The sequence below is a fragment of the Dioscorea cayenensis genome, chromosome 10, assembly GCF_009730915.1.
Source record: "Dioscorea cayenensis subsp. rotundata cultivar TDr96_F1 chromosome 10, TDr96_F1_v2_PseudoChromosome.rev07_lg8_w22 25.fasta, whole genome shotgun sequence".
In the NCBI taxonomy this organism is placed as follows: Eukaryota; Viridiplantae; Streptophyta; class Magnoliopsida; order Dioscoreales; family Dioscoreaceae; genus Dioscorea; species Dioscorea cayenensis.
Genome location: NC_052480.1, coordinates 6648405 through 6673298, shown reverse-complemented (window position 1 = coordinate 6673298; position 24894 = coordinate 6648405). Strand labels below are relative to the sequence as shown.

Sequence of the window (24894 nt, the reverse complement as noted above, 5' to 3'; positions counted from 1 at the left end):
AAAGACCGGCTTGATAGGATGGGGTTGCCCCCATATATATGCACATTTACTCCCCCTTAATTAAGCGATGTGAGACTAAACCAGGTTTGCAACAAATCACGTATGTAAAATTGTATTAAGCTTGTAAGTAATTAATAAATATAAATGCCCTCCACAACCAAGATTAACAAATATATTTATAGTTAATCAATTCCCTTAATTAAATTACAATAAGAATCCAAACAGAGACATGGAGACCAAGGCAGCAGCCATGCCGGAGCTCTGCAGCTTAACAATGGCCGAGAAGGAAGAAGAAGAAGAAGCACCACTTGACTCACCACCATCATCACTGTTCCCAGTTTTGGACTCCGCCTCCGCCGTGGCTTCTGGTGCTGCTCCGACATTACTTCCGGTGCTAGTTTCAAATAACTTCCCCAAACCTGTAAGATAAAATAGTAATATTAATGATGATGATGATGATGATGAGCAACTTGTTTTCATAAGATTTTTTTACAGATTAAAATTTTTTTAATTAATTGAAGATAATTTTTTAGAAATTTTATTTTTATAATACTTCAATTACAGTATAAAAATATATTGTTATCTATCTCTTTCCTTTTCTTTTCTTTTTCTTTATATATATATGTATATATGTATCAATATATATATATGTATGTATTAATTAATGTATGTATATGTATATAAGAGGGTTTTTTTTCATTTATCTCCTTGAAGCTGTTTGATTAAAAAAAAAACTTTTTTGATTTCTTCAAAATTATATAAACTCCATGAAATTAAAAGAAAAAGAAAAAGCTTGCACAATATTTATCTTAACCAAACCTGTGAAATGTCCATGCTACTTTTAGTCTATGATCAAGAAAATAAAAGTATTCTAAATCTTTAATCATTATTCAATGCAACTTTTTTATATGTATAAATAAAAAAAAATTTACTTTTCGAAATAAAAAAAATATATATACTAAGAAACAAATCAAAGTAATGCTAAAAACGTAGCTAGTGAAAATTAGAATTTTTATATACGGAAAAATAACTATGGTAAAGAATATATTTATTTTATTATAACAAAATCCTCACTCTTGCTAGCCTCATCAGTTAACGCTTGGGTGTTATTCTCCGACGAGCTCACTGGCGGCATTGAACCACTTAAATCACTCAACAACTGTCCAACAATAGCACCGCTTCCTACCAACTCCCCCGGCGAAGTCACCGGAGACATGCTATTGCTGACACCCTCAATAATCTTACCCAAGCCAATGCTATCAATGGACATGGCCGGAGATGTGACCGGAGGGAGTCCAAGACCACCAAGAACATCACTCAAGTAATTAACATCAGGAATATTATTCAACAATGAAGGAGCTTGAGGTGCATTGGGCAATGGAGATGCCGGTGAGGGGGCCGGGGCACTTGCCGGAGGAGGTGAGGTGTGTTTGTGGTGGTGTTTGTGAGGAAGGTGGTGGGTAAGACTGAGGCCAGCGATGGCGGTGGCGATGGAGAGGTGGTGGCGGGCAGAGGCGGAAGCCGCGGCGGAGAGGAAGAGAATGGCGGCGAGGAGAAGAGGTTGAGGTGCCATTGGCCGGAGCTTGGCTGCCTCCTTCCTTGCTTGAAAGCAAGGAGAGGGTGAAAGGTGGAGGTTAGGGTTAGGGTTGGGAGGGAAATGGAGAAGAAGGTGGTTTTTTTATATGTGTGTGTATTAACGGTTAATTTTGGAGGGAGATTGTAACGGTCTCTTATTTTGTCGTTATTTGAAGTAGAGGTGGAGCGGGCCCCACGCTTTAGATGGGAGAGAAAGAGAATGTATAGTTGTGTTGTCATTGTTGAACGGTAGACTTAGTTTAAATGGAATTATATTTTGATATTTTAAAATTCTAATTTTTTTTTTAATGATGATATATTTAGGTAAATATAATTATATGTTTCTTTTAGTTATTTCATTGTATTTGAATCAAAGTAAATTATAAAGGAGAAATATACTTCAAAATTTTTTTTTTAATAAATATCTATAACAATAGTGTGTACAAACTACATGTGCGCGGGTTTTTGAATTTTATGGGCGCCTTTGATGGATAACTAAGTACAACACAAGCAATACAGAACAAAACAAGTAGTTGTGGTACAACACAACTACTTGTACTGTATCTTATTTAATAAATATCTATAACAATAGTGTGTACAAACTACATGTGCGCGGGTATTTGAATTTTATGGGCGCGTTTGATGCGTAACTAAGTACAACACAAGCAATACAGAACAAAACAAGTAGTTGTGGTACAACACAACTACTTGTACTGTACCTTATTTGATATCTTATGGACAACAAAAAAATTTCTGTACTATTTTTTGTTTGATTTCTACAAGTACTAGACAAATTATTGTATAATTACTTATACCCTTTATACTACTGTCTTATGTTTGTTTTACAACAAACAATTTCATAAGTAAATTTCGAAGTTTTTTTTTTCAATTTCAATATTAACCTAATTAAATTTTGTATAATTAATCAACTTATTACATCATAATTGTATTTTTTTAATTTTTAAAATATAGGAAAAAGTATTTTATTGCTAAAAAATACATAATAAATTCAGTTAATATGTCAATCCACTAAACAATAAAATTTGTTACTCTATAATCTTATTAAATATATTACTATCTATAATCCATATAACCTAATTTATAATTAATAATCTTATTAAATCATAATTATATTTTTATATTATAGACACTAATTTAAAAAAAAATAAGGTTTCCAAACAATTAATTTTCACATTGTTTTTTCTATATAAACAAATTTACAAAATGTCAAGAGATTAAATAATAAAATTTGTAAATATGATTTTCTAAAATTATAATTTTTTAATACTATATGTACTAATTTGTAAAAATTTTTGAGTTGCCAACTAATAGACTTTAAATAAAAAATTAATTTGTAAGATATCATGGAACCAAACCACAAGTTTTCATAAATACTTTTACTAAAAATATAATTATTTTATATTATGTGCATCAGCATGAAAAAAATATATAATACAATTTAAATTTTTAATTTTTGGATAGAAATATAAAAACAAATTATGTTAATTTTTATGATTTAAAATTTTAATTTTAAGATATCGATCAAGATAATTCTCATTTTTATTTATATGGTATAGAAATCAAATATGAATTTAGATAAAAATACATCCTTATTGTATTAAAAAAATTATATATTATTCAATTTAAAATGAAAACACAAATACCATCGAGGAAACTATAAAATATGGCAAAATAATTATAAATCAATCATAAATATAATTAAACCTATAATCTCACCAACGTGTATCTTTTTAGTGTGAATTCTTAATCAATCTCTTTTTTGGGAAAGTCTCTGGAAACCCTAAAATTTTAAAGAGGTTCTAAAATTTTAGAGAGACGAGAGAGCAAAAAAAAAATAATAATAAGAAGAGAGAAAAATAGGAGAAAAAGAGGAGGAAAGGGAGAGGGAGTGATAGATCAGACTATGAAGATGAGAAAGGGTGTCGGTGGAAGAAGAGAAGGAGGTGCAAAATCAGGAACTTGAGTGTCATGGGTGCGGAATACATGATTGTAATTTTTAATGTTTATTAAGGGTAGTCTGGTCATTTAGTTGTGCTGTACCACGATAAATTTTTTGTACCGAGGTTTTGGGGGTGAGTTCCATTGGTGGCTATAAATGTTTCATCATTATAACACTGTGGCCACAAATATTTTTTTTGTAACCTTGTGACTACAAAACTAATCTCCAGTTGCACATGGCCACAATGACATATTTGGGGCTATTTCCGGCGAAGTTGATGAGGTGGCCACAAAACACATGATCCACGTAGGAAGCCATCTCATCAACTTCGCCGGAAATAGCCCCCAAATATGGCATTGTGGCTATCAGTGCGACCGGAGATTAATTTTGTGACCACAACGTTACAAAAAAAATATTTATAGCCACAACGTTATAATAATGAAACGTTTGTGGCCAACGGTGAAACTTACCCGAGGTTTTGGTGGTACAAAAATTTTGCTAGCATTTGGATGCCGGAATGGGGATAGGAATGAAAACTTTGGGTAGAAGAATGAGAATAAAAACTTTGTTTGGTTGGATGGGAAACTTATTGCGAACGTAAAAAGTTAGAAGAGAATGAATGAGAGTATTACCATTATACCCTTAATATAAAAATAATGTTTATAATTCACAAATGTGTTTATTTTTATTATTTAAATTAACTATAACCATGTATTAAATTATGTAATTAACTATAGCCATTATAATTATATATCAAATTATGTAAGTATCATTCAATCAAATTATTATATTTATTATTTAAAATAAGTAAAAAAAATTTCTATACATATTAATCATAATTCATTTAATAAAAATTTTTTGTATGAAATATTATCAATCTCATTGTAATAAATTTAATTATTGTAATCAATTGTTTAAATTAATGGATTCCATTATAAATATACCACTAATTCCAAACAAGAATGACTCATCCTAAAGTTTTAATTTTGTAAGTTGTTACAAAAAAACTTAAACAAACCATTTTGTTTCACACACTCATTACAAAACACAAAATACAATCAAACAAAACAAAATCTTATCCAACTAAAATTCTGATCTCAAATTTGGTCCCTGTACATTATTCTAGACAATAAACCAATTTTGTTATGTTCCCCATCTCTGTACCAACAAATTCAAGCAAACATGCTTAAAGAAAAACCAACATTGCCATTGTTTCCCCTAAAATCATCATTGTCAGTTATAAACTAGAGACAAGCCAGCTTGGCCTTCACAATTATCAACCAAACACAATTATTAAGTTAAACAAACCATTATCTTGTTCCACCTCCTGGTGCCACACATAAACACAAAAAAAACATTCATGCATATCATCATCAAAAGTATTTTAAAGTAAATGCCAAAATGACAAGAGGTGTTCCCTTTAAACACTACTACATCATTGACATAATATCAACAAGCAATTCCTTGCTTCCACTTCTACGTTGAGAGGTTATATTTGCTATTTGCTCCTCCTTACTGTATACACTATCAAATTTTTTTTAAAAAAATGCAAAAGTCAGCTAAGAAACATAAACATAAGTAGTTAAGAAAAATAAATAGTTAGTTATAGAAATATGAACGAAATATATAAACATAAACACAATTAATTTGAGTGCATAAATAGGGGGTCATTGGGTACATAAAACATTTAGTCTCTTTTTAGTGAAATAACACAAGTGAAAGTATAACAAAGCACTAATTCAACATCAAGACTTCAAATAAACATTGGGTATACAAATTGAAACAACACAAGTTGCAATATGTAATGCATGTAAAACTAGGTGCAAAAGATAATAATAATAAAATAAATAAATAAAAATAAAATAAATAAATAAAATTGTATGGAAATTTTAATCCATGGAATTGCTTCTAATCACACACAAGAGATATGAAATTAGATTAGTCTCAAATAAATGCACATTGAAAGCTAAATTGAAACAAATAATTAATAATAAGAAACTTATGAAAGGCAATAGAATATGCTTACTAGGTTGATTTACACAACTGGAGGAATATATGACATTTTGGCGCACAAAAGAAGTACAAAAAATCTCAAACATGTTTGGCATACATAATATTAAAATGTATATGCAATCATGATGTTCAAAACATAAAAGTAGCACATATAGATTGTAAAATATAGCTAGAGCTCCGCAATCTCATCCATTTATGGAAAACCAATTACACATGAGTTGTATAAGCATCTCATACAATAATGCCTACAAATTATGATGTATATAGAGACATGTAAGGACAATCAATATGACACAAATATATTTATATAGGTGATAATAACGATGTTTTGTTAAAAAAGCAATAGGTATAGCTCAAATGGCTCAATTATTAGTAAGAACTAAATTATATAATGGTAAGAAAAAAAAGGTAGTGGAGAGAGTATGATATACAGTTTGCAAAAATAAAATTAAAACCCTTTGGGCCAACGCTGCAGTTTGGGGTAATAGTCATGAGAATGTGCTACCAAACATTCTCAATTAAAAAAAAAGTATTGCCAACTACATTTTTAAAGCTTCATGTCCATTCCTGCCACAAAGGGCTTTTGCAATCAAACATAAAGGAAAGGAAACATAAGGTGTTTGTGTGATGAATATGAGTGTTTGGAAATAACAAAGAAGCCTCAAAACTCAGCCTTTCAGGAACTAAAATAATATATCTAGCTTGTCAAAAAATATAAGGAAGAAATATAATGAAATTGCCATTAGGAGAGAAAATTTGGAATGTGTTAACATGAACTAGGACGATCCATGGTCATACCATTGTAGAATATTCTAGGAATTAAGTAGCATATCCAAAAAATTAGGAATTGCAATTATAGTACATGATAGGAAAAATATGAGAAGCACCACCATTATGACTGCATGTTCTACAAGATTTCCATCTTCTTCTGCCAGTATAACTAAGATAATTTGGAAACAAGGATTCTCCAAATGTGATCTTCACCCAAGATCAGAATCTCCTATCTAATTTTTGCATCACATTCATCTAGAAATACAATAATGCCTAGAAACAATACAACTCTCAAAAAAATTAAAAATTTTAAAAGCAAAAAATCCAGAGAAAAACATGGTAGCCAAAATCCCACCTTCCAACACCAAAAGATTTAACAATACCCACCCAAAACCATCAAAACATCAATGAAGAAAAGAAACCACAACGACAACCCACTAGATCAACAAATTCATTAAACAAGAACAAACACAAATCAGCAAGATGAAATGGCATGAAACCAAAAACAAATCTGAGAAAAATTGAAAGGGAACAAGGTTTATATACAAGCAGCAATACCTTCACTGATGTTTGAAACCCTAGAGAGAGATCGATCGAAGCCGGAGAAGCTCTAGTTATTCCTCATAGGTTCACACTTCCCTCTCTTACAGAGCCCTTAACTTTCTAAAATGTCTAGCTTCTCAGATTGGTCAGATCGGAGATTCCGCAGATGATGAATATTCTGGTGCTTTCGACAAGGGGGATAATCACGGCAAGGGAACCTATCTCTCTTTTCAGTGAAATTTTTAGGATGGGAGGAGGAGGAGAAAGGGTTGGCTGGATCGAGGGAAAGTCAGAAAGAATGAGATCTGGAAAAATTTAAAAAGGGGCAAAACATACTTTTCACCAAACAAGAATGACCATTACCCCCAATATTGGGGGTAATGGCTAATGCCTTGGTGAGGAGACTTCTAATCCCTTCTCAAGGGTAATAAAACTAGCCTAATGGATAACCAAACATGGGTATCTATTGGGATTAATAATCATCCCCCTCTCCCCTCGAGAGGGTAATAAAGCTAGCCCAATGGATACCCAAACATGGGTATCTATTGGGATTAGTAAACATCCTCTTCTAGAGGGGGATGATTACTTCCATCCAAACACATTGCAAGTGCTGATCGGTTAAGGTGTCGTTCACCATGTGCTTTATGTCATAATGTATTTTTAAAATCAATAAAATTCATGTTGATTATTGCAATGAAATATATGGAAATTAATATGTTGGGCTATGGTACAAAACACACACACACACACACACACACACACACAAAAGCATAATGTTGATATGTCTTAAGGGTCCATGTGACATTGGTTTAATTATGTGTAGATGATAAAGGTGATATTTTGGTATAAGCTAAAAGGTATCATTTTATTTAATCAAAAACTAAAGTAATCTATTAACTAAAGTGTTATACCTTTAACGACATGAGATTAGAGGCTTAAAATAAGTGTTCTCGTGTGGTTTAAATATTAAACTTGTAATTTTAAGGAAATTGGTGACAAACATGGTATTTTTCAAGTTTTAAAATCTAACGAATGCTGTTAATATTTTTTTTATGTTTAGACATGTATACATCTACAAAATATGTTCAATTACAAATAATTAGAGACAAGTACATAATATGAATGTTCTATATATATTTTTAAGCTATATATATATAGTGCATCTGAATATACCAATGTGAATTAAGATAAATAATCTATATAATTAACAAAACAATATTGTGTCAAGGTAGTATGCTTGGTATTAGAATAAAATTCAAGCTGTAAAGCATTGCTTCTATTAACTGTATAGTGTTTGTTAGAATTTGTTTTATTTGATAACCAATAGTTAGTTTCTGTTTAGCTGAGCTGTATAGAAATTGTTTCTATTGTACTTTGCCTATATATTGGATAGACATAGCTGAATGAAGGAAAAGGAGCTCCTTTCATAAATTGCTTCCCAGTTCCTTGTTCTAAATATTCATTGCCTTCACAAACATTGCAACATGGCATCAGAGCTATAAACCTTTCACTGAGGTTCAATCCTTCATAATCTCTTCCTTCCTCTCTCCATTGTTTGATCCTTCAAGCAATTGGTTTTCGTCGATTGACTGAAATGTGTTCAGACTGGTAAAATATTTTTGGTTCTTTCTATGGCTATGCCATTAACTGAGGATGATACTTCCAAACTATTCTCCACTTAGAATCCTTCCAGTGCAAATTATATTCATCATTTTGATAATCTTGGAGCTATTCTGATTACCCAAATCCTCATTGGAGAGAACTATTCCTCATGGAGCTGAGTTATGTTGAAAGGTCCCTTTGTGAAAAATAAGTTGGGCTTTATCAATGGATCAATTGAAAAACTAACTACAGGCACTGATCTTCACAATTCATGGATTAGATGTAATGACATGGTTATGTCCTGGATCTTTAATTATGTATCCAAAGACATTGCAGTTAGCTTAATATATGCAGAAACGACTTTAGAGATATGGCGGGATCTTAAGGAGTAATTTTAACAGAAAAATAATCCCCGGATTTTCCAAATAAGAAGATACCTCATGAATTTGAGACCAAACCAAGATATTGTCAGCACATATTTTACAAAAGTGAAATCCTTATGGGAAGAGCTGACTAATTACAGGCCATTTTGTTCATGTAATCTGTGCAACTGTGATGGAGTTAAGAATTTAGGAGACCATTACCAAAATGAATATGTCATGACCTTTCTTATGGGATTGAATGACTTACACACACAAGCCCTAAGTCAAATATTATTAGTTGATCATTTACCACCTATCAATTGTGTGTTCTCAATGATTCTTCAAGAAGAACGACAGAGGAAACTTGGAAATCTGAATATTGAAAAAGTAATGATGGGATGAATTCTATGGCATTTGCTGGTAATGTCAATGCTGTTGTTGTTTCAAGGGGACACTATACTAAAAGCATTAATAGGTCCCAATGAAGAGATCAACCTTTCTGCTCCTATTGCAAAATTCAAGGCCACACTATTGAGAAATGTTATAAACTACGTAGCTATCCATCCGGATTTCATCCAAGATCGCAGAATTCAAATTTTGGTTCTTCTTCTCAAGCTACGGTGAATGCGCGTTGCTAATTCTAGGGAGTAGCTGAAAATTCTGGCAATCATTCATCTAATCCATTTCTCCATAGTCTTAGTTCTATAGTACCAACAACTTATGAATCTTCTATCTAATCACCTGATTGCTTCTTAGAAAACAAATATTGATCCATCCATTTTCTACAATTGCTACGGCAACCACATGTACTTATCTATATACATACTCTAATCGGCATTTAACTTTTTCTCGTTTTTGGATCATTGATTCTAGGGAAACTCATCATATATGCACCATAGATTTTGCCTTTACTTCATTGCGTAAAATTGAATTAACTTGTATTACTTTGCCCAATTATGTTCGAGTGGCAGTTATACTTGCTGGTGGCATTCATATATTTCACAATCTCGTTTTGAAGGATGTTCTATTTGTGCCATCATTTACTTTCAACCTGATTTCTGTCAGTGCAATGACCTCAGGAACAGATGTTGTAGTTGAGTTTTCCTCTAATCACTTTGTTATTCAAGATCACAACAAGCAGATATTGATTGGCAAAGGTAACAACTATAAAGGTCTATATGTTTTAGATGTCCCTGGAGTTACTACCAAAAAAAGTTATGCCCATAATGTGTCTACTCAATTATGGCATAACAGGCTTGGCCATGTTTCATTCCCTCGGATGCAAAAATTAATGGGGTAATTATCTTGTGATGTATCTTCAAGTAAACAATCTCCATGTACTGTTTGTCCTCTTGCCAAGCAACGTAGACTTTCTTTTGAATGTCATAATCGTATGTCTGCTCATCCTTTTGATCTTGTACATGCAGACATTTGGGGACCTTTCCATGAACCATCTTATAATGGTTTCAGATTTTTCCTCACCTTGGTTGATGATTGTTCTCATTTTACATGGGTGTATATGCTTAAACACAAGTCGGATATGTCCCACATTATACCGTAGTTCTTTAGTATGATTGAGACTCTATTTAGGACTGTTATTAAGGTGTTTTGATTTGATAATGCACCTGAGTGAGCATTGATTAAATACTTTGCAAATAAAGGTGTTTTACACCAACTGTCATGTATTGAGAGACCTTAACAAAATGTTGTGGTTGAGCGAAAACATCAACATTTGTTGATTGTTGCAAGAGCGCTTTATTTCCAATCTTAGATTCCTTTTAAATTTTTTTTTTCTGAGTGTGTTCTTACTGCTGCCATTCTTATCAATAGAACACCCACACCTCTTGTACAACATATAACACCTTTTGAGATTCTTTTCAAAAGGCCTGTTGATTATTCTTTTTTCGAGTCTTTGGATGTTTGGTTTTTGCATCTACATTATCTGCTCACTGAACAAAATTCGAACCTAGGGCTAGGACATGTATTTTCCTTGGCTATCCACCCTGTATCAAGGATTATAAACTTTATGGCATTAAAACTAAACAAGTCTTTGATTCCCCAAGATGCTATTTTTATTTTGAAGAAGCTTTTCCTTTCCATAGTGTCCACAATTCAGAAACACTCATTGATCCTTTTCCTGACCTTGTTCTTCCATGCCTTGTCTCCAGCACTCCTACAAATTCTAATGACAATATTTTTTAGCATGATGATTCAGTAATACATCCACCCACTTCTACTAGGGTTCATGATTCACTTTCCACTCCTGATCAACCTATTCTTCGTCGTTCGTCTCGACATCATCAACCTCCATCTTACCTTAGATATTTTCACTGTAATCTCGCATCATCTTCTTCACAAGGTTCTACCTTAGTTACCTATTCCTTGCAAAATGTGTTGACGTATGATCATCTCTCTACCCCCTTACAAACAATTTATTCTATATGTCTCCTCTCAATATGAACCTCAGTATTATCATCAAGCAGTTAATTACCCTTAATGGAGGGTAGCAATGTAAGAGGAACTCAATGCTATGGAATCCAACAATACTTGGACTGTCACGCCTCTTCCTGAAGGAAAGCACTCAATTGGGTGTAAGTGGATTTATAAATTAAAGTTTAATTCAGATGGAAACATTGCAAGACATAACTAGTTACTAAAAGGTATACACAACAAGAGGGCTTGTAGTGACTGCAGCAACTGGATCTGTTGGAAAATATATTCGGGGGTATTATTCTATAGTTCGCATAAGATTTTTCTACTGCAGTGATCTTGTTGAGAAACCCCAAGTGGAAAGAATAAGGACCCAAGTGTAAAAAGTTTTTTAAAAAGATTTTTGGGTTAAAGAATAAATGAGAAAAGGATGGACATGAAATGTTTATGGAAACCGAGGACTGAAAGGTAAGATGGAAGGGATCATTTGGAATATTGTGTTATAATCCAAGGACCATTGGGTAATTTGAAAGGACCTTTTGAGAATATTATTTCATAATTCAGGGATCATTGGTGAGTTTTTCAGGGACTGTTTTGTAAGAAATTATGTTTTCAGGGACTAAAAGTGAATTTCGGCTGAAGAGTTAATTGAGAGAGAAAAATCCCAGAGAACGTGTTGTTCATCTTCTTCCCACCATTTTGCTACGATGACTCCGAGGTTAAATTGAAGAAATGAGAGAAATTGGAGGGTTTTTAAAGAAAAACTTGGAGATCGTCAGGAGAGAAATTTCATGGGAGGGATGACTTGAGCTTAGAGAGACTCATTGTATTATTTTAGCATGGATGTATGTATGCATGTATATATGTATATATTGGTTATTTGATGAAGAAAATGATAGATTTGAGTAGAAATAATCGTGGTTTGTTGTTGATGGATGATGAATGCTTGAAGTTATTTGGAAAAAAATACTTGTATTTGTGATGAATCTAGGCTTGAATGGAGGATGAGATTTTTCGGTTTAGTGTAGTAGATTCTTATGGCTTACAGGATTAGGGTTTGGTTTAGTTAATTAAGTTGATGATTATGATGATTAAGTGTGTTAATGATGATGGTTGGATTGGAATTGGTTGGGTTTAGCCAGAAATTGATTTGGTTGAGTTGAATTGAGATTGATTGAGTTGAGTTTGATTTGGTTTAACCAAGTTCATTTAATTGAATTGGAATTGGGTTTGGATGAGAATTGAAGTGGTTGGGTTTAATTGAATTGATACATGCAGGTTTGATCGAATCGAGTTGAGTGTGGTTGAGACTTTGAATGGTTTGGTTGAATTAAATTGGTTGAAGATTGATTTGGGTTTGGTTTAGATGTTGGGCTAAAGGTTTGGGCTGAAAGCAATTGGAAGAAATTGGGTTCAGTTGAACCAAGCTGGTTCAACAGAATTTGTATAACAATTAAGTTGGTTCAAGTCTGAGTGGGTTTAATTAAACCTGGTTCAGTGAATTTGAGTTTGGTTTCAGTGGAATTGAGGTTGGTTCGGGTTGGTTCGAGATGGTCTGGCCCCAGTGAGTTGGCTTAAGTGCGATTGGAGACAGATTTGATTGTCATGAAAGTCGAGGGTTTGAACCGATTGGAGTGAGTGGAGCTGATTAGAGTCGGGTTATTGCTTTCATGTATTTTTTACGTTGGGTTCGATTATGTTTTTAGTTATGCATAATTGTTTATTTATTTTGATTATGTTATCGCTATTAGGGTGTTGATTAGAGCTTGGGAGGGAGTTAGGTCTGTGAAAAAGCTAAGGAGGCCAGAGTGAGTTGGTAGTGGCTATTATTTTTAAATAAATAAATTATTATTATTATTTTTGAAATAATTGTTTAATGGCTAGTATTTTGAAATAAATGTTTAAGTATTTCGTTTTATCATGTTTAATTAGCGTATAAAATTGAAAATATACTTATATTTATTTTCCCTACGATGTCTCATGATAACTAGAATTGATACATGATTTTGTATAATTATCACGTGTTGTAAATAGTAGAAATACATGTATATGTGATTTAATTATTGATTCATGTATTTATTTTTGGATGAGTACATATCTTGCTTTGATTTGGAATGATTTGTGAAATCATGTGCGGCGTATTAAAATGTTTTTCACAGCGATATTTGTGGGCTGGTTTTCATTCATGGTATAGGAATGGTATTATGGATCTTCTTGGTATTATCAGTTGTTATACTTTTGGCATTGGCTTTGTGGAAAATAATGGTTATTTTGAGTGATGTGAATCTTTGTCACGGATAAGGATCCTATGATATGATTTATATCGATTGTATTATTGATGTATTTACTTGATGGTTTTGGGCCGGTGACGCGGGCTAAGGGCCCGACTCTTTGCGATGAGTGGGTCCCCACGGGCCGGCCTTTAGAGGTGGCGTGGTGGACACAGGGTGTTGATTCTCGAGGGCAGTTCGGGTGGGGCGTGAGCCTGGCTGGATATCGTCGGTGGCCAGGGGTGTCGGCCGGTGAATCGATGGGTTAGCGTTAGGACATGAGTTCGTGGCGGCTCACGAACTCTAGCCGTGACCCTGGCGAAAGTTTGAGATTTTCTAGACAGTGTTATCTTTGGGTGAGTGTTGGGTATTGTTTTTATTTTGAATTTGAAATTTATGTTATTTTTGAATTGTGATGAGATGGCGTCTCTTACAAAATTTGTGTTTTCGAGAAAATCAATTGATGTTGATCTATGTTGAATTTATGTTTCAAAAAGTTCTTTAAAGATTGTATTTTCTATAAGTACGGTATTTTGGAAAAGTTGGAAAATTATTTGGCAGGGTTGGTATTTATATACTTGATATATATTGTATTTAAGTATTTTGAAATTGATTAACCACTAAACTGACCATGAATGTCTCTTTGTGGCGGAGGCGGGACCCTAGATTACTTTTGAGTATAGGCTGGGATGTCGAGGTTGAATCGAGGATTGCAGATGGGTCCCCTTCCTTTCTTTCTATTTATTGGTGTGTGATCTTGTAGCGGTTGTCATAATTTGAGTTATTGTATTCATGGTATTTATGTATTTGAACCCTGTAGTTGGTGTAAAAGTTATAAATTGTGATTTGTAAGTCGATTTTGTTTAAAAGCGAGGTAGTCGTTCGAGTTAAAAAGGGAGTTTTTAAGCGATGGGTGCTCCACATTTACCTCAGTAGAAGGGGTGAGTGTGACAGCTTGGATTTCTTTGATACATTTTCCCTTGTGGCCAAGCTTGTTACTGTCAAAGTTTTACTTTATCTTGCTGCTTTTCTAGATGCTTTTCTAAATGGAGATTTTTTTGGAGAAGTCTATATGGATCTTCCTTTTGGCTACACTGTTCCTTTGACTATTCAAGGTCAGGTGGAGAAACTTGTTTACAAGTTACACAAATCCATATATGGTTTGCGCCAAGCTTCACGCAGTGGTACACCAAATTTTCTAACTCCCTGATTCAGTTTGGTTTCACTCAATCAATGACAGATTATTCATTGTTTACAAAAGGGACTGGTGACTCCTATGTTGCTCTACTAGTTTACATAGATGATATCATCATTATTGGACCTAATATGGAAGCTATTCACAACCTTCAGAAATTTCTTCATTCACGGTTCAAATTAAAGGATCTTGGTGATCTTCATTATTTTCTTGGGCTAGAAATTGCTAGGTCTTCTCAAGGACTTATTTTGTCTCAATGTCAGTATACTTTACAACTCCTTGACGATGTTGGTTACCTTGCTTCCAAACCAACATTCACTCCGATTGATCCGCGCCTTAAGCTCAGTAGATCGATGGTACATTTCTGGATGATCCTATTATATATTGAAGACTTATTGGGCTGATTACTCTATCTTACTCTTTCCCGACCGGACATCACTTTTGTTGTCGATTGCCTCAATCAATTTCTTTCTCAACCCAAACAGCTCATATGCTAGTTGCCCATCATTTACTACGATATTTGAAAGGAAACCCCTGTCAAGGTTGATTTTTTCTCTCTAAGCCATCTTCTTCTATTCCTCTACAAATTCAAGCCTTCTCTGATTAAGATTAGGAAACTTATCCTGATCCTAGAAGATCCATTACTGGGTTTTGCATTTTTCTTGGAGGTTCTTTGGTTTCATGGAAATCTAAAAGGTAAACCAGTAAACCATTGTATCTCGATCATCTGCAGAGGTAGAGTATAGAGCTTTGCAAAAGGCAAAAAGGCGAAGAAAAAAAGGGGAAACATTAGAAGGTAAGATTAAAAGTTTTGCACTGGTCGTAAAGCCATCGGGGATGGTCCAAGCCCTTGGCAAAGAGAGAAAGATGAGGATTTCTACGTCCAAACTTAGTCGGATCATTAGTAATTGTATTTTTTTCCCCTATCAATGACTTCAAGTATAGTATCCGGTAGGAAATTCAGGAGACGATATACAACTATCTCATGCCTCCAAAACACACAATTATTGTAATCTTGGATCATTTGAATGGTTCTAGAGCAATCAGAAAGGACAATGTCTAGCTTCCAATTTCTGGAGGAGCAATGTTGCAAAGAAAAGATAATAGCAGCAATTTCTACAGTGATTGGAGAATTAGTTTGGAAACTAGTGGCTCTTGCAAGAAGCACATGTTTTTTATTGGTAGTAATAATGATACCAAGACCACTCAAATTTGAATGTTCATCCTAGGATGCATTAGTATGAATGGCAATAGTAAAGTGAGAAGTGTTTAAATTAGGGAACTCCCTGAAGAGGTTGGAGGCTTTAAAATAATCTATGGTTTAAGACCAAGCTTTTATGGCGAGTGAGTTGAAGTTTGGTTGCTTGTGTTGAAAAATTATATTGCAGCGAGTTTTCCAAATCGACCAAGCGGTAGTGGCAATAACTAATTTAGCAAATTGGTTTCCAGCTAGGGAAAGATTTTTTTCGTGAGCCATTCTCCAGAGATAAGGTGGTTAAGAAAATAATTCCCTAGGCCAAGAGATTGAAGGGCGTTAATCCAGCAGAATCTAATTTTAGCATAAGCACAAATAAGGTGTTATGAAGTTTCAGTTTCCAGACCACAAAAAGTGCAGTTTGTGGAATTACCCACATGATATTATACAGATATGAGCCAGTAGGGAGCTTGCCATGACCCATTTTCCAGATGAACAATTTCACTTTAGGAATAGATCTAAGCTTCCAAATATAATGCCACCCCTTCAGGGAAGTTTGCCCAATCATGTTACCGTTCAAATGGTCGTAGATAGCATGAGCAATAGTAGCTTTTAAAGAGCAGGGCCACCAAATCCACTCATTGTTTGAAGAGGGGTCAATAGAGATTTTATTGATCCAATCATCATCCACAAGGGGACCAAACAGATTTTTATAAGAGCCAAATCAATGCAACCATCCCTCACCAGATCAGAGAAAGAAAAATCCTCTAGAATAAGCATATCAAGATAAGTGGGTTTCATTTAAATAGGTAGATCCAAAAGACAAGGGTCTTGCCACAAATCAGTCATACTAAGATTACAAGTAGACATTCTGAAATTTGTTTTGAGAGAATTAGCAACTTTGCAAATGGAGTTGTAAAACAATGAGGCATTGGTGCGAGAAACACAATTCCAAACCGACCAATTACCATAATTGCTTTTGAAAATGTCAACCCAAAGCTTGTTTTCTAAATTTAAAATAGCAAAAATATTTTTGGCCATTAGATTCAAAAGACAAGGGTCTTGCCACAAATCAGTCATACTACGATTTTTAAAGGCTATTAATTTCTGGCCCCCCATTAGGTTTTCTTGAGGTAGCAATGTCCTAGCCAATAGAATGAAAACCCTTGCTATTCCAACTCTAGAGATCCCAAACGGTGTCTAGAATAAGAAAGACAGAAAAGATAATAAGTGGGAATTGGGAGGATACTGCTATTAATTAGCACCACCCGACCAACAATGGATAAGGCCGAGTAATTCTGAGATTTATAGTAGTATCAACTCGATTAACAAGGAAGTTGAAATTAGAGACTGGTAATCTTGTAGGAGAAATGGGCACACCAAGGTAATTGAAAAAAAATTTATCAAGTTTAATGCCCAAGATTCTAAAAATGGCTTTACCAACTTTCTTGTTAAACCAAGAGGGAAGGTAAAGAGCTGACTCATTCAAGTTTGGCTATTGACTAGTGAGATCACTGTAAATGTTTAAGCAGAGACGATAGTTTTTGGCCGATGATCAAGAGGCTTTAGAAACAATAATCAAATCATCAGCAAACATGAGGTGGTTGAAGTTCTTGGAAAGGCTTGGGCTAAAACCAGAAATTAGATTGGTTCGGAGGGCATAATTTAGGACTGCTGAGAGATTTTGGGAAACAAGGAGAAAGAGAATAGGAGAGATGGGGTCATCCTATCTAACTCCACGAGAGCTAGTGATCCAAGAAGTCGGAGTACCAATGATTAAAAAGGAGAAATAAGCAAAGGAGAGACACAAATTTACCCATGAGATCCAAGCTTCAGGGAAGTCCATTTGCTGGAGGGATGCAATAATGGTTTTTAATTCTACAGTATCAAAGGCTTTCTCAATATCTATTTTTTCAATCATCCTTTGGGGGAGGGGGGAGGTTTCTTTTAGTTTCAATAGAATGGGCAATTTCTTAGATGGCAATACTATTGTCAAAATGTAGAATGCCCAGAAAGAAAACCAGATAGCTCAGGGCCAATTAAATTCGGGATCACAAGCTTAAGGCGATTTGCTAAAATTTTTGAAATCACTTTATAGCAAATATTGCAGAGGAAAATTGGGCAAAAAATTAGAAATTAATTGGGAGAATCTTTTTTAGGAATAAGAGCAATGAAGTTATACCCCAGGATTTTGGCATAGTTGAGGTGTTAAAAAAATACAGGATAGCATTGAAAAGATTATCACCAATAATTCTCCATTAGTAAACATAAAACTCAACATTTAGCCAATCCGACCCAGGGCTTTTCCCGCGAGGCATAGATCTAAAAGTGCGAAAGACTTCACCTTTAGAAACAGGTTTAGTCAGAGCAATCTTATCCTCTGGGGACAAAATGGGAAAATCATCAAGCAAAGCTTGAAAAGTTTGGGCAAGATTGAAAGAAGAAGAGGAGGACCACAAGTCTTTATAAAAATTTAAGAAGCAATTTTCAATATCATCCTGAGAAGTAAAAATATTACCTGCATTATCGCTGAGAGCATTGATTTTCTTCTTATGATGACAGATTTTGGCAACCCTGTGGAAGTAACTGTTATTTCTGTCCCCTTTCTCCAACCAATGAAGTCTAGCACATTGGGAACAGAAGATGGAGTTTGTATGAGCAAGATGCTGATTTTGAAAAGAATTAAATGCAGAAATCTAATCAAAATTTCCTAAAAACCGATCAAGCCCAGCCATCGTCGAGCTAAGCCAACTTGACCATTGCACCAAGTGTAATAAGAGCCAACAAAGCCCAAATCAGAAAGATGATTTGTAAGGATGAAATCAGAGAAAAAGTTTGCTTTGGAAACATAATTACAGAAAGAGCCACCTTTTTGCTCGTTAATGGAGATAATAGCATTGAAGTCCCTGGCAAGAAGCTAAGGGTCGGTTAGAGAGGTCATACCAGATATGATCTGCTAGTGGATTTTTTGATGAGATAAAACCTGAGAATTGTAAATAACTGAGAGAAGCCAAGAATGCTCATCTTTAGTGATCACAAGGTGAAGGGACATTCTAGTGGCAATGATTGGAGTGACAGTTCCAATGAGGAGAGACTAAAGGACAATGATGCCTCCACAAAAGCCGCAAACGGGTATAGCAACCCACTCCCAATCTCTGTTGAAAACAGTAGATACGATCAAGATTTGATTTGGTTTCTACAAGGCAAATAATGTTAGGTTTTAAAATGATCATGAAGTCTTTAATGAGATCAATAGTATGGGGATTTAAAACACCACGATAATTCCAGCAAATAATTTTTTTTTGAAATCATAGGAAACAAAGAAAAGAAAGAAAAAAGATTAAGATGAAGATTTATGACCATTCTTAGATCGGGGTTTGCCTTTGCTGGGATCTCTCCTTGCTAAGGCTTCTAGTTTATAATGTCCTTATGGTATTGAAATATAGTCATTTCATCATCGGGTTCCATGCTATAATTGGAATCCTCTAAAGCAGTATGAGCAATAGAAGCCCTTTCATCCATGAAATGATCCTTAGAGGAAACGAGTTGGGAGAGGGCTTCCTGGACTCTGATCATCAAAGCCAAGTGATTTGCATCAACATCAGATCCAGCCAAGATAGGAGGAGGGGTGTCCTTTGGGATTACTGAGGAGACAAGCATGGGTTGTGGAGGATTGCTTTGGGAGTTGAGAGGAGAGGATTTTTTTTTAGAGTTCCAAGGGTTTTCTTTGGAAGTTCTACCAACACCAAGATCATTGGAAAGATGCAAGGGCATGGAAGGATGATGGGACATGTGGTTGGGATTAGGCAACGGTACGTCTAGAGGATAATTTTCCACTACTGGGTTAAAGTGCTTAACAGAAAGAGGAGCAGTGGGATGAGTATGCTTGATTGAAGTGTCATTTGATTGACGTGTGGGGCCCCAACCACTCCCTGCCATACCCCCACTAATAGAGAAGTTATTGGAAGCTTCGGCCACGTGTCAATCATCCATCGACGTGGGAGGACACTTATAAAAATTTCCATCATCGTTCCCATTGCTAGGGTTTCAGCCACCTCCATTGTCGTTGAACCGACCATGACCAGGGCCGTGACTAAATCTGGGTTTTAACCAGAGTCCATATTAGAGCTTGACCATCATTTGATTGAACCAAATCTGAATGATTTTCAGGGTTTCAGGAGAGCCATCTTGTTCTTTGCTTGCCCCATCAAGTTGCATAGCTCGTTCATCCGACACCAGCTCCTGCACGACCAACACAGGGGGCATTGAATGAACAACTTCATGCTGCTGATTGCTAGCAAAATTATAATGAGTTTCACCATGCCCCACACGGCAACACCTGTAACAAAACACAGGAAAATTTTCATATTAATTAAACCAAGATAAAAACAACATTATCTCCATAATTTATCTAGGTTCCTTATTGAAGTTGTTGATCAAGGTTTAATTCAACACAAACTCATGCGAATTTGGCCCTAAATCGGTTGAGGGTATGTTCATCAACTTTGAGAGCCTTTCCAAACTGAGAAGAAATAGTTTCAAGGATTTCGCCATCCCAAAGCTCCATGGGAAAATGATGTAGCTGGAGCCAAACAACAGTCGTCGATAGCTTCTCAAAGGCCGGCTGAAAGGTCTCACGCCAAGCAGATAATTGGAGGATCTTGTTGGCCATCGTCCACAATCTCTCCCAAAGGAGATAATTTTGCATTTGAGGCTATTCGCACCGTATGTAATAAAATTCATTTGGCAGGTCTGTAATTGTGAATCCACCAAGACCTTGCCAAGCGTCAGCAAGAGCGAGCTTAGCTTGGCCTATTAACGGGAGTGCTTTACCCAAGAATTTTTGCATACAAGGTCGAATGCATGCTATCCTTGGCTTGGTTCCATAGTTCATGACCAATGTTAACATAGGTTTGAATGGAGTTTTTCATCTTCAAGAAGTGATCTTTTTGGAGATGGAGAGGAGGTTCAAGTGGATTTTCATGTCTATTAGAACCCACAATTTTCGCCCAAGGGACACCTGACATGGCTGTAGAGTGAAGCTTTGATTGTGGCCTGACAGGGAACCATTTCACCCCTACCCAGTAAAGCTAGAGGGGGAGAAAGCCTTGGTCACCGAGAGGAGGGAGGAAGAAAGAAGAAGGAAACCGAAGGCCACCGAGAGGAGGGAGAATAGAGCTTTAGTAGCTACTGCTAGTGAACTTACATGGCTTCAACAATTACTTTGAGAATTTCATGTGGATGTTCATTCCCCAGCTATGATATTTTGCTATAATCAAGCAGCCATGCACATCATTTCCAATCCTACATTTCATGAGTGCACTAAACATATTGAGCTTGATTGTCACTTTGTTCATGACAAGATCAAAGAAGGATCCCTCAAGTTTCTTCCTATTGTTTCTCATGAACAATTAATGGATACTTTTACCAAGGCTTTGTTATCCCCTGTTCTTTCCAGACTTTAATCCAAGATGGCTGTAAAAGATCTTTACAATCTATCTTAAGGGGGAGTATTAGAATAGAAATTCTAGCTGTAAAACATTGCTTCTATTAGTTGTATAGTGTTTGTTAGCCTTTGTTTTATTTGATAACTAATAGTTAGTTTCTGTTTGGCTGAGCTGTATAGAAATTGTTTCTGTTGTACCTTGTCTATATATTGGACAGACATAGCTGAATAAAGGAAGAGGAGCTACGATACTTTCATAAATTGCTTCCCAATTCCTTGTTCTAAATATTCATTGCCTTCACAAACATTGCAATATTTGGTTTATTTTGTTGTAATATAATGTGTGTATGATTATGTGCGTGCGTGTGTTTGTGTGTATTAAATTTAATATGTGAATTATATTACATCTCTATGAACACCTTTATAACAATAGATTGATTTTTATAAATATATTACAAGTATAATTATTATAAGTTTTCCCTCCAATAGAGATTTCTGGGATTAAAAAAATGTAAAAATTAAGAAGTATTATTTATTGAAGGATAAAATAGTCTAATGAGTACTTGATACATATAAACAGGAAAAAGGACAATATATATATATATATATATATGTAATTTCAAAATTTTTCAGGAACATTTTTGTTTTCCAAATTGCTAACATACACAACACAACATGCAAGGCGCGTTAAAACAGTAATTAAAATCAGAAACTAATTATCAAACTTGACTTAAAAAAATCAGTACAGTCCAACATGCATCATCTCATCCAATGTAGATGGACTTATTTATTTTTCCAAAATTTTAATTTTCACTAAATCCATATCAATAAACCAACACAAAAACATGCATGTTTTCTTCATGAACAACATTACGTGACAAACTCAAAATGCTCACAAATCCTTCTCATTGCATGCCTTATTTATGTTCCAACAAATTAAGTCTCTCAAATCAAATAACTAATAATTCTCTTCTATAAATACATCTCCATCTTCACACAATACAGTAATAAATTTCCATTAAATGGCTTCCTCTAAACCCACAAATCTCTACTTCGTTTTCATCCACGTAACTCTTTCTCTTTTCCTTTTCATGCATGGTGTGCATTGTGACCTAACTTCAATCCTAAACTCATTCTTATCCTCCAAAAATCAAGAAGGTATTACATGTGAGTTTTTAGACATTTTTGAGTGTGCTTTTGCAGTCTCATCTTCCGGCAATCGATGTGTTCTCGAGAAAAAACTTCTCGAGTACACTAACATCGACGATAAACTCTATTGCACCACGTCGAATGTCAAGACCGACAAAGTGAAAGATCATATCGAGACGGACAAGTGCATGACCGCTTGCGGGCTAGACCGGAATACGATCGGAATATCTTCGGACTCATTTTCAGAGCTCAATGTTATAAGGAAGTTATGTTCGGTCCCATGTTACCATGGTTGCCCTAATATAATTGATCTTTATTTCAATTTGGCAATCGGTGAAGGTAAGTCTTGAATAATTGAAATATGATAACTTAATATATTGGTTTAGACGTAAATTTATAAAATTATTTTTATGCAGGCTTATTCCTTCCTTGGGTGTGCAAAATGTCTCAAATTAGTACTTTAGAGGCAGGAGAATACGGTCCAGCGCCGTCGCCAAGTATAGGCTATGGGCAGTCATCAATATTTTGAGTTTATATTGGTGATTTTAGTGATATGCAAGGTGTATGTGATGCTATCGATTACAGTATTGCAAAATGCATGCGTGTATGTACTTTGATTTTCTATTTATCTGAATAAATTTTATCATGAAATTATATTAGTTATTATAGTTTTGTAAGAAAAATTTATATATTTTGGTTGATTGAACTCATGGCAAATTAACTTGTGAGAAATTAATGCATTGATAATGCTTTTTTTACGGCATTCAAAATTGCATGAGGGAGTCATGAGGATATGCCCCATTTCTTATTTAAGGATTTTTTTTTTTGTTGAAATTTTATTGTGAAATTATTTTATGATAATTAATTAAAGTCTTTAAGAAAATATAAACCAATATAAGAATCAAGTTGTTATGACCAATCTAGATGGATTTTAGTGTTCCAAGAAGAAGATTTTAAGTGTCTATTAATTTTCAAACTTTAGACTTTTTTTTTTGTTGGAGTTTGAAAGTTAATTAATTAAACCATTTTAAAATTTAAAATATATAAAAAAATTCTTTATTGCCTAGTTTTGTGCAATGATTTAAAGTTTTACTAAATGAAATAATTATAAAATGTGTTATATAATGCATAAGATGTACATCAAAATGATGCTATATAAAGAATTTTAAGTGTCTTAGAAGAGTTAATTTTATACTAATATTGTTATTTAGTAATAATGCTTATGTGGAATTTAGTACTTTTAGTAAGATGTTATTGCCTAAAATAATTCAAATAAAATACATTTTCCATGATATTTTTTATGCAAAAACTCAAAATCAAGTTGTCATCCCCAATAAAGTCAATTTTTTTTATTAAAAGATGCCCGCTAGAAAAAAATTGCAATAATTGGGTTAAAATTGGAAATTTAAAAATCATTTTTATAAATTCTTAATCAATATTATTATTTTAAGACTAATATTTTATTTATAAGTTAATAATATATAGGGAATATATCACATGCGGACATTCATAGAACACCTTCTAGTGAAGTGAGATGAGAGAGACAAAGAGGCATTGGTGTGGAGAGAAAATGTAAAAGATCAGCAACAATAGTGACCAAATTATTATACTTGATAGAAAATGGGGTGAAAAGGCGTAATAATACTATTTATAAGCATTATACAGATACTTTTCATCATACTTTATTATGCATTGGGTTAATCCTGTAAAATCATGAAATTGCTTAAATATCTTCATTAAAATACTATTTGCTTGCATACCTTTATAAAACTAACTTTTTTACTTATATATCTCAGCCGTTAGTTACCATTAACCACAATTAGGGTTTATGGAATTAACTATAGTTTTCACTTAACCCAACTTAACAAAATTATCCAATTACCCTTAGCATCATCCAACTAAGCCATCGGAGAAAAATTCTCAAACTTCTCAACCACTCAACCGCCATCTTTTGAGGTTCCTTTTTCACCAATCCCTTCAAGCCAAGTCATCTCACTCGCCGGATCTTTCAAATCTGCGTCAGAGAAGTCTACGCCGTCCCCAAAGGTTTCAACCTAACCCTACTGGACCATCTCAACGCCGGCTACGCCTGATGCAGTGGCATTTATGCATGTACCATTACCTTCATCGTTAGAGGTCTCAGCGTGATCAACGCCGTCGCCGGAGCTTACTCGGAGAACCTCCCAATCGTGTTCATCGTCGGCAGGTCAAACACCTACGACTATTGTACTAATCGGATCCTCCACCACACTATCGGATTACTGGATTTTTCTCACCAATGAGTTGGATGTTCTACAATTGATACTTGAACATGTATATCTTCATTTTCTCATTTGTTTGTTAGTTATTGATTATGAGTTTCATTCTTTCTTTATATTGTCTT

General features: G+C 34.4%; 1 protein-coding gene and 1 long non-coding RNA gene across 3 annotated transcripts; one reads left to right on the top strand and one right to left on the bottom strand.

Annotated features, from left to right (window-relative positions):
• Positions 1-16447: 16447 nt before the first annotated feature.
• On the bottom strand, positions 16448-21577 carry LOC120270118. Of its 2 annotated transcripts, XR_005539563.1 has the most exons (3): positions 19277-21577; positions 18435-19071; positions 16448-18296 (listed from the first exon to the last, which is right to left on the bottom strand). It is a non-coding gene; the product is annotated as an uncharacterized LOC120270118 (long non-coding RNA). The 2 variants fall into 2 exon arrangements; XR_005539562.1 differs by lacking the exon at positions 16448-18296 and having other exon boundaries at positions 18362-19071.
• Positions 21578-22360: 783 nt separating this feature from the next.
• Positions 22361-23212, top strand: LOC120270853. The gene is made up of 2 exons (XM_039277919.1): positions 22361-22850; positions 22928-23212. Exons 1-2 carry the CDS (start codon positions 22385-22387, stop codon positions 23038-23040), a joined length of 579 nt encoding a protein of 192 aa, XP_039133853.1. The 5' UTR covers positions 22361-22384; the 3' UTR covers positions 23041-23212.
• The last annotated feature ends 1682 nt before the right edge of the window (positions 23213-24894 follow it).